The following is a 10,918-nucleotide window of genomic DNA, read 5'->3' as shown; positions in this document are numbered from 1 at the left end:
CATATTCTGGGAAAATGTTGGTAAATTCAGGAGCATTCCCCAACAATATTTATTTCGATATAATTTGAAATGTTTTTATTGCCTTAAAATAACAACATTAATATCGTTTTTTGACCAAAAGTCACCATCACTGACGGTACATCATTTGTGGATAAACATTTTTGAAATCTATACTAATTTGGTTTTTTTTAAAGATTTTTCACCTGGGAGGAAAAAGCCACGTGGCCATATAGGGGGGGGGGGGGGGAGGGGTTGGCGTGAAACCACGAAAAACCATGAGGGGGGAGTCAAAAATTCTCCAAAAAAAGGCCACGTGGTTTATGCACGACCCCTAAGTACAAACAACACAAAAAAGTCACAAAAAAGCAAAAAAATATTTTTGGCCGCTCGCTTATATGGAAATACCCCATAGTGAAACGGTAGGAATCAATCAGAGCAGTTTTGCGTTGCGTTAAATTTGTACTCGCGAGTGAATGAATCATTTTGGAGTAATCAGGACTCTTGGTTTCTTTAATCGAAAACATTTTTTCTCGTTTTTTGAAGCTTTTGGAAGCATTGTTGGCGACCGACTAAGTGAATAGTAAGGAGAACAAATCGAAAGCAAAGTTTCTGATTCCAATACCGTTTGACCAGGACTAAATAAATAGACATGAAATTATAGTTGTTTACAAAATATATTTTTCCACAGAATACAATCGTAAAAATATATACATTCAAATCGTCACTCACTGAAGAAAGCGTGATTAACGTATGCTCCTAGCACACACAAACGCGTACATCATAAAATAAAGCACATTTTCGCTTCCCATCTCACTTCTCAACGCCCTCTCCGTCGATGGCCTTCAGCGCCTCGAGCAGATTCTTCTTTTTCTTCGGATCAATCTGAGCTCGCTTCTGGCTTTCCTTCGTTCGCATGCTGAGCGATTTGTGCGAATCTTTCCCGTTGATTTCGTCACAAAACGAATCCAGCAGGCTCTCCTTTTTCAGGATGCTTTCCCGAATTTCCCGCTTCATCGATTCAAACTCTTTCGAGGACGAATCCCTTGAGACGGTGGTGCTGCTGTTTGATTCTTGGTCGGTATCGCCGGAAGAGGCGCTCGCCTTCCGCGCTTTGAGCTTCGTGTCCTTACCGAGCGATCCGTTCATCAGCGGTCCTCCCATGTTACGGATTTGCTCTTCCAGTTCGCTGATGTGCGCTTTGTGGTCGTAGATTTCGGTTATTTTGGCCCGACCCTTCTCGGGCGAAGAATCTGGCTCGTAATCGTCTTCGTATGAGACTTCCGTGGTTTGGTATAGTTTCTTGTTCCTGCGCTGAAGTAAACTGTCCGTTGTCGATCCGTTGCTGAAGGGAATGTCCTTCTTCAGCTTGAACAGCTCACTTTCGATTGCCTGGTCGAATTCTGCCTCCTGCTGGAGCGCGTACTGATTGAAATCCTTGCAGAATGACTCGTCAAACTGATGTTGCTGGTTTGGGTCCTTGTCGGTTCCGTTGAGGTTCTTCTCCTCGTGCACTCGAACCGTGTTGTGGCGCTTCTTAATCTTGCTGGATTTTGCCGGCGTTACGGCGGGCGTTGGATCCACCATGCTGCTGTTCAGGGGTTCCAGCGTTTTTGGGCTGGGCAGCTTGTGGTCACCGTCACCACCCTCGTCGGGGATTCGTTTGGGGGCAATTTCCATGTTGGTCACCGGAGCCGGTTCTGCGAGGTTCTGTAACTGAAAGGATTGATTAGAAAGCTGGCGGTGAAATGATGTGATGCTCGTACCGGGAACGCCGGCCTCACCGGTGATCCGTTGGGAAGTCGTGCCAACTGGCCAGACGTGGGTTTTGACGGTTTCATCAGATAATTGCTGTTTTTCAGCAGCGTTGACGGAGTTCGTTTTTCGTAGATCTTAAAACGTAGAAATTTCAGCAATAACATAAACTACAATTAATAATCTTCATACCTCAATAACCGAGTTCAGCCGTTGAATCTCGTGGTGCGCTCGTTCCAGCTTTTGCGCAATTTCCCGCTGTTTGAGCACCTCCTGCTGGAGCTGTGCCTTGAAGTTCTTCGTCTCGAGCTGCAGCCTTCGGGCCAGCAGCTTGGTATCGTTGTCCTTTTCGATTAAACGCGTTTCGAGATCACGCACACGCTCCGCTAACCGTTCGCGTTCCTCGAGATGTCTGGAAGAGATTTTTAAATAATTCTAAGCAAATTCTTACCAAACTAATTGTAGGGTCTGATCCCTTCGAGTGTGATACCCCTTGGCACATGAGGTGTGTCAGTGGTAGTCGTGGGAGAGAAGAGCGACAGTGGGCGGGAGAGTAGGAACAAGAGACTGACAGTCATGGATGAACGGGGAGTGGAAGTGCACGTTGCGCGGAGTGGTGTTGCGACGCGAGTGGTTCGAGAGGTACCGGAATCAGGTTCCGAAGGATCCGCAGAGGAATCGGCGACGGACTGTAGGTCAGGGGTGGTCGGGAGGATGACTGGCAGCCAACAAGCTGCGTCCGTTACGCCGGGACCTTACACTAATCTTACTTGTCCTTGTTCAGCTGAATCAGGTGCTTGTTCTGGTCGGTAATAGTTAGAATGTGAGCATCTTTCTGCTTCAACTTGTTAATCAGTTCCTTGTTCTGGTTCAGCAAATTCCGCGCCTTCGTCTGGTGCGTCCGAATCTCTTCCGCATGTGAGTGCAGCAGTTTTGGCAATTCTGCGTTCGAATTCTCGTACTTGGACAGTGCAGAATCTTGACGTTTCTGGAGTGCCCGCAGCAGCCGGTTGTCCTTGGTCAGTTCCTACAGAAATATCAAACTTTACTAAGACCTAACTAAGATCAAAAGTCTCTTCTTACGGCAATGGTTTGGTGCGCCGCTTCGAGCTGGTTCTGCAGCTGCTTGAAGCGCAAAACTCGCGCCGACATGACCCGATGTCGGACATCGTTGCTAGAAATCACAATCGCCGGTTGCCTGGCAGCGATCGCCTTCCTCCGGTGCAGGGCCGAAAAGTTGGAGCTCTTGTTCGAGTACAAACTCTCCATGCTTCGCATAGAAATCCTGAAATTAAACAGACAAAAGTTAGTTTAATACGTTTAAACGACTTAGTTGAACCACATCACGGTTAACCTCATTTTGAACGAAAAGCAAGGACGAATCTATAATTAATCAATTCAATCAGCACTCAAAAGGACTAAGAGTGAAAGTGGGTTTGAATTTTTAAAACGTTTCACGAAACACCGGCGTGACGAACGGCTAGCAAGCAACTAAAACTGACTTGGCTAACAATTATGGCCGTATCTAGTCGTCCCGTTACTAGGTGAATCGTTTTTATGTTACTACCGGGGGCAAACATGAATCCCTTTCAAGGGTGTGCTTCCGTGCTTGATGGGGTGCAAGGATGGCAAGTGGGGTTGATTGAAAGGAACAGTGCTCCGATCGAAAAAGCATGTCCATATTCACGTGGCGGTTGGTTTGTTATTGGTGCATGATTCACTCCAGTTGAAAGTGAGGGTGGATTGGCAACGAGGAGTTTTAGAAGATGTTAATAAAAAATAGTTTTATAATCTTTAGAAAAGTAACATCTTGGTGATTATTTTCAATTCCCGAGAGTTCATGATCACCAAAACTTCACTATGACTATTAGCATAGAGTTCATCATCGATTTAGTACCCAAACAAATATGAACGTGAGAGAAGGATCCTTACGTTTCTGCCCACACTGCAGATTCAGAACTGTATTGTTGTTTTAACATTTATGCTCAAACTCAATCCACTTTAACCACGACTTTAACGCATCATCTTTGCGATTAACTTTACGCAGTAGGCCTGGCTATTAGAAACCATGAAAACCTATTAGGTTTTACGCCGACTCAATTTTTAGGTTAGAAATATGACAGCTTGGCTGTCCTGATTACATTTTTTCACGTGTGTCTCATTAAAAATGTGTGTGCGTGTGCGCTCGTGATTTCACGCTGTAAATCCTAATGACAATTTTTTGAGGCTTTGGGCAACAGTTTTTTCTTAATTTTTGTTTATTCAGATTTTTTTTTACGAAAGAAAGACATTCTGCTTCATTAGTTAGTCTCTCGGTTAGTCCATAACTACAAGTCTCCATAGAGTGTTGGCAGCTGTCCATACAAAAATGCTGTTAAAATATCCTAAAAACTTTACCTTGAGAACTGATTTTTTAATCGATTTGTTGTTTTCGACAAAGTTGTAGGTGGATAATTATGCCCACTTTCAGTACGCTAAGTTTTTCGGCCAAACCTCAACACTTTTGCAGTTTTCCGATATCAAAACACCATCAGAGAAATCAACTAATCGATAGAATCAATGCGGAATAATTTAAATTTCACCTACTTTGTCTCCAACATACCGTAGAACATAAAAAACATCTCGAGTTGTTTATAAATGAAGGAATATTTATAAGTTTTAAAGTACAGTCCAGACTCGATTATCCGAAGGTTTCGGATAAAATTTACTTCGAATAGTGAAAACTTCGGATACTCGAAACATGAAAAATCTTTTTTTTTTGTTGTCTGATTTTTTATTGTCGAGCTTCATAATATAAAAAAAATGCATTTTGTTTTGTAACAGGCAATAAACAATTCAAATTTGTCTGAAATGGGGTCTCAGAACTCAAATTTGATGTCAAAACAACAAAAATAAAAATAAAATGTTCGTGATTCGACTATCCAAACTCCATATAAACCTCCGCATAATCGAACTTCGGATAATCGAGTCTGGACTTTAAAACTGTCGAAACCTTGTTTGCCTGTTTTCCCCAGGCGTAGGGGACAACCACAGTTAAATAAGGCAACACATGCCATTATGGCTAATGTTCCGTTAAATCAGTTCTAATCCTTTTTGAATATCTTTGGTCCTGATTTTGGATAAGGTTCACCGTCCGCTGAACGAATTTTGAGCATTTTATTAATTTCTAGGTTTCAGATGTTGAGACATGCATTCTAATGCTCCTAGCGGCGTCCTTCGAACTATTGCGGTTCTTGTATAGAAAAGTATCACTTTTCGACATTGTTCAAGCGGAAAAAACAAACGTTTCACAGAAGAAAAAAAAAGCAAATTCATGGGTGATTTCCAGAAATACAAAAAAAAATCAACTGGATGCAAAATATGAGTTTTTTAGCACTCATCCTATTCCAACTTGGAAAAACCAAAGGCAAAACTCATTAGATAAATGTACGACTCGTGCTGTAAAATTCTTCTATTTGCAACTTGTTGCCATGACTTTTTACCTGTAGAAGTCATGACCAAGCTTGACCACCCACGTTTATAAAAAAAATCAGAAGTATTTTTCTATGTTTTCAAAGTTCTAAAAAATCCGGTCTTCCATAAAAACTACACATTAAAGTTTATGACATTTTCAAGAATATCAGTCAACTTTGCGGTTCTTGTAAAAATCGTACAGGCGCATCAAACTTATTGTAATAAATTGTTCGCGTCTAGATACGAATTCGACTTCCAAAATGAAAATAAAAAAAGAAAACTATTTGTGCTCAGCTTACTGTCTTTGCATATAGGACATTTATGCGAACATTGGCAACACAATATGTTTGAAATTTTATTAACGGAAATAGTTATAAAAGAAAACTATTCAAAATTAAGCAAATCCTGGAACGACATTGAAAGAAAGAAAACGCTAGTGCTATTTTCAATTCTCCAAGGAAACATGAACGAAAGGAGTATTGTAAATAAATAAAATTCACTTTCTACGCATACCCACAAATAAAAAGGCAAAATGAAAAATGGACAATGTAAAACTTGTTTATGATTTCAATTAGGAATATTTACCCCGTTTCAACGCCTAACGAAGTTTTGAGCATCCTTGCTGCATGCGAAAAATTACGCGTTTCATTAATTTTAAACTGATTTCTCAAGAGAATAGCCACTTTTAAGTAAAAATCAAAGACATTTACTGAAATACTCACGATGACCGCATACTGGATGACATTTTCGGATCAATCGGTTATTCCGCAGGACAGCAAACCGGAAACGAAAAGGAGCTCTTTCACCGTTCAGCTTTTTTGAGCCGTTGCGCGCCAAATTCAAACAGTTTGCCAGCCAATCCACACCCGGCTTCCCGCAAAGACACCACTTATGCTGTAATTAATTTACAATGGACCGTTTTCGCTGTGTAAAAATGCAAATTTTCTTCTCAGCTGATTTCCGAACTCGACTGCAACACGACACACGTTGGGATCCTGCGGTTGTTTGTTTTGCTTCGTAACCATGGGTAACCGTCAATGAATCGGTTCCTTGGTTGAAATCTACTTAGGTTTTTCCGACAGAGCTTTGGTCGATTTTCCCAGATTTTTATCGACGAAAGGCAGGGTTGTTATGGTTTTAGATTTCTTTTGGAAAAAATATTTTTGTTCAAAAAGCCTTTTACAATCCATTTGATCTGCATTTAGTGCATCTATCTAATCTATATGCCTCATGACTGGGCTGATGAATAAGGGCATATTATTGAATTATGTTTCAATTAGATTTAAAACTTGTGATCTAAAAACCAATGTTTGTTTTTTTTTGTCTTTTTGCCTTTCTTACTAAAGAAAGGTATAGGGTTTGCTTTTGGCTCCGACGCCAAATCCAGCTTCGTTCCCAAATCATTTCTCGAGCAATATTCATTCGAAAAATCTGCAAAAAATCATGGACGATCGATTTTCGACGCCCGATCGATTGACAATGACAGAATTGGTTTATCTTCAATATCCGAATTTTGGCGCTTAATTTACTGTAGAGCACGCGTGACGTCCGTGTGTGGTAAAAAAGTGCTCAATTTTGTGGTAGGGGGTTTCTCAGAGCCCACATTATGGATTAAAGCTCTCTTAAGGCGCATTTAAAAGGGGATGTGCTGAACCTGAACCAGTTCCATACCAAATTTGAATTTATCCATTTTTTATGGGGACTCGGAGTGTGTTTTCACCTGATCAGGCGATTTTCAAATGAAAATTCGGTAGAAAATTGAAGTATTGAAATCGTTTACTTATCCAAAGAATTGCATTTTTCGAGCCCTACATCCTCCCAAATTTTCATCCATGTCGGTAATGTGGTTCTTGATTTACAGCTTGAGGACTAATTCACTGTGAGGGGGAAAAGCCCCTAAAAAAGGTAAAAGCCAACTTTCACCGAATGCCAAAACTATTCCTTTGGCATTTTATCTATTTTTTTCTCCATATCATAATCTAGACGAAATTTGACCTCATTCGGATTTACCGTTCAGATTTTAGAAAATTTCCATTTTTGCCTTTCTTACTAAAGAAAGGTATAGGGTTTGCTTTTGGCTCCGACGACAAATCCAGCTTCGTTCCCAAATCATTTCTCGAGCAATATTCATTCGAAAAATCTGCAAAAAAATCATGGACGATCGATTTTCGACGCCCGATCGATTGACAATGACAATGCTAAAACTACTGTTACAATTCGCCCCATGTGTCCCGATTCGCCCCAGATGACGGTAAATTGATAATTATTTTTTAAAACTTTGAAACTCATTTACTCAATTTTAAAAAAATGCATATGGGACATTTTCGCAAACAGGGGCAGTAAATTGATGCCTCTGTGCTCTCTTATGCTAACTAGATAGGAATCCCAGCAAGCTTAGTACAAGAGAAATGTAGTTAATTAATTTCAAGCTTTGCCTAATTTTATTTGCCCATACATTCTATACCATGACAAAAAAAACTGTTTTCGCTGCAAACGCAGACAGACACAGAGACAGTTGTAGAAAAGTACAGATACGTCTAGTTTGTAGTATGAAGCAATTTAAAAAGCCGACTCGGTCCCAGCACCGAAAAGCGTGCCTTCCATTTCATTAGGGCACAAAACTTTTGTAAAAAGTTACTTTTGTCTGGTTCGGTTGTTGCACCAAAATTAATCAGCATAATATGCAGGTGGTACCTTGATGCTTTTTTGTGTGTCTCAACAATTTTATAATGTTGTGATTCACTTCCTGGATGGCAATAATTGAAATGATGATTTTCATAACTTAACTATAAGGTAGAGGAAATTCGTTACCAAAAAGTATCAACACGTGCATTTAAGGGAAATTCTCATATGTTTGGCATTATTAAGCGGTCGGTCTTAACTCCATATAATTTGCTGATTTGCAATATTCACTAGCGTGCACAGGGTGGGGCAACATGGGGCAACTGCCCCACCATCCACAGAAATTTGTTCTAAATTTGGTCAGGGGGTGTCCACAAATTACGTTTTGTTTAAAACGTCCATATTATTGCCCCACCTTCCTCAAAGAGCTGGGCACGCTAGTGGCAATATTTAAACCCCTTTTTTAACCTTTGATAGAAACTTGCTTGCTCACTTCCTATCGAGCTATTTGTTACTAAATTTAGGTTGAAAAGGCTTTTTATGAGCTGTAACATGGTGTCGATTTCTGGAAAAGTCAGGGAAAACCTGGAATTGTCAGGGAATTTTATTTGACCTGGAAAAGTCAGGGAAAGTCAGGGAATTTTAAGCTGGGTCAGGGAATTTCGATGATCTTAAAAATATTACTACAAAATTTCATTTCTTTTTGAAAATTCGCCCTTGATGTATTTGAATGTTTTCCAGGCCAAACTTTGCAACATTGAAAATATTTAAATTGTTATATTGGTCAGTCCGGAAGGAACGCAGAACTCCATATAAAAAAATGCTTAAGAAAAGGGTCACGATGAAAAGCGCCTAGCTTGTTTGCAATATGTTTAGGTTTAAAAATCAAATAATTTGGATTTGATTTGGATTTCCGTTCAACTGAAAATTACAAATTACTAGCGCACACAGGGTGGGACAATATGAGGCAGTTGCCCCACCATCCTCAGAGATTTGTTCTAAAATTGGTCGTTTGCTTAGCATATAGGGACCATAGAGAAAATCATACATTTTGTCAGAAAAATTGAATGATTTAAAAAATCAAAAGTTAAAAATTCGAAAAAAATCTAAAATTCTGAAGCATAAAGATTCTATTTTTTTTAATTTTGAATTTCTGATATTTTGGAATTGTTGATTTCTTAATTTTTTAAATTATTATTCTAAAATTCTAAAAAAATGTAAGGTTAGAAAATTTTCCAAAATTTTACTTTAGTATTCGTTATCTAAATTTTTATTTTTTCTCAAAACGTAAGCAAAATAGTGATGGTGAAATGGAATTCAAAATTAAAGAATTGAATTCAAGAATTAAAGAAATCAAACAAAAATTTATGGAATAAACAGGGTTGTTACGGACTACACTCAACTCATTTTTAAAAATACTGACTCTGAATATTTAATTTCTTTAAAGTTTTGAGTTTTTTATCCTTATTTATTGATTGGACGTAACAGAAGCTTCTCCGCCTTTGAATTTTAGATGCGGTTCAACCAGTAGAAATGTTTTTTTTTAATTTGAACATTCTTGAAGAAAAATAAAAAAAATCAAAACATTCAAAAATTACCACTCCAACATTCAAAATTGGATGAATCAGAAATTAGGAAATAAACTTAGGGAAAATAGTATTTAAAAACCCAAAAAAAAATTCATATTAAAAAAGAAATTAAAAGATCCGAATTTTTTAAATTAAAAAATTTAGAAAATCTGAAAACAAAAATCAAAGATATCAATACCCGAACAGACGGTAATAACTAAATTCATGCCATTTCAATAACAAATACTGTTAAAATAACAGAAAGTGTTATGGAATATTCTTGCAAAATCCATTTTAGCATAAGAATTTAATAACAGTTTATGTTATTCGCAATTCGCAATTTTCAGTGTAAGAACGGGCCTTGACCGATCTTATGCACCAGGTTCCCGACGAACACGCACTGCCCTTACACCTACATCTCACCCTTACTCTGAGTCAGTACGAGCAACACGCTAGAACACGCTTTGAGTGTTCGTGCCAGGCATGCACACCTTCTTTTCCGGTTACGCATTTTAACTCGGCCGGGGGTGGTACATTACGTAGGGTTTGATGTAAGTATAAGCGCCTAACCATTTATAGTGTGCCTATCAACTTTCATAAAGCAAAACTGTTATATTTTTAGTTTGAATTCAAAAACTAATTGTTATTTACTGTGTATTGTTTTCTCCTGAACTCTTCCCTATTGTTGAGTCGTGTTTATCTGTTGCTATTTCTTTTGTCGCGGTGTTTTGTTACAATATTTTGGTCCTAAGCATTTTATAAAAGTTTTTCAAAAGTACAATAGTAATATTTGCGTTAATCCTTTAATCATTTCATAAATTGAGTCAGGGCTCGAACCTCACTTGCTTAAGAAAAAGGTGAAGTTTCAAAACAATGGACAGTGAAAGAAATATACTATGTAAAGAATCAATAGTAAAAGAAAGATAGTAATTTATGAAGAAGATAAAGAAATTAACAATAGTTAATAAATAGAGGTAACAAACATGCTTAGATTGTATTGAGGGCAATTTACAGGGAAGATGAGAAATTATTGAAATAGATAAATAAAGAAAAGGCACATGATAAACAAAATTGACATCGCTGCCAAATTAAGGGAAAGCAGACAGTTTGTTGCAGCAGCATCAATTAGTAAAATAGAGTGGAAAAGCGTTGAGAAGTAAGAGAATCAAATAAGTAAAATCGAAATCAAAAGGAGAATAGTAAACAAAAGCCGTTTAAGAAAATCAGTGAAACAAAATAAACAGATGATAGATGGTAGCTGGAAATGGAAAAGAGAGAGGAAACCCCGTTCTGCAACATTCAGGTACATCCACAGCAGTTGACTCAACATACTGCGAATCTAAACAATACCGTCTACAATCACAACAAACTTCCCTTTCCCACATTGGCGCGCCCCTTTCTTCTAGCCGTCTCGACTCTGACCCTCGCTGGTCAAAGGTTTACGATCCGTTTCCACAGGCCACCAGCTAGGTCATCATGAAAACCAAGCCAACGTGGAGGTAAGAAAATAGGACACTTGCAAG

At 38.6% G+C, this 10,918-nt stretch overlaps 1 protein-coding gene across 7 annotated transcripts; it reads right to left on the bottom strand.

Annotated features, from left to right (window-relative positions):
* Nucleotides 1-655: 655 nt before the first annotated feature.
* Nucleotides 656-6,235, bottom strand: LOC120421407 (lebercilin). Of its 7 annotated transcripts, none has more exons than XM_039584609.2 (7): nt 5,928-6,235; nt 5,791-5,827; nt 2,836-3,037; nt 2,523-2,779; nt 1,945-2,164; nt 1,764-1,889; nt 656-1,713 (listed from the first exon to the last, which is right to left on the bottom strand). In XM_039584609.2, the coding sequence occupies exons 2-7, from the start codon at nt 5,820-5,822 to the stop codon at nt 811-813; spliced, it is 1,740 nt and encodes a 579-aa protein (XP_039440543.1). In that variant the 5' UTR covers nt 5,823-5,827; nt 5,928-6,235; the 3' UTR covers nt 656-810. The 7 variants fall into 7 exon arrangements, with proteins under 7 accessions (XP_039440543.1, XP_039440544.1, XP_039440546.1 ...); XM_039584610.2 differs by having other exon boundaries at nt 656-1,707; XM_039584612.2 differs by having other exon boundaries at nt 1,782-1,889.
* Nucleotides 6,236-10,918: the final 4,683 nt, after the last annotated feature.

The sequence above is a fragment of the Culex pipiens genome, chromosome 3, assembly GCF_016801865.2.
Source record: "Culex pipiens pallens isolate TS chromosome 3, TS_CPP_V2, whole genome shotgun sequence".
Taxonomy (NCBI): Eukaryota; Metazoa; Arthropoda; class Insecta; order Diptera; family Culicidae; genus Culex; species Culex pipiens.
The sequence above is the reverse complement of the archived record's forward strand: the minus strand, read 5'-3'. Positions and strand labels throughout refer to the sequence as shown.

Coding starts and splice junctions, on each gene's coding strand:
- LOC120421407 (XM_039584609.2), bottom strand. CDS start 5,822: ATGCTCAAAACTTCGTTAGGCGTTGAAACGGG. Junction 2,165..2,522: donor ATTCAGCTGAACAAGGACAA/GTAAGATTAGTG, acceptor AATCTCTTCCAG/ACATCTCGAGGAACGCGAAC. Junction 1,890..1,944: donor GGCTGAACTCGGTTATTGAG/GTATGAAGATTA, acceptor CTACGTTTTAAG/ATCTACGAAAAACGAACTCC.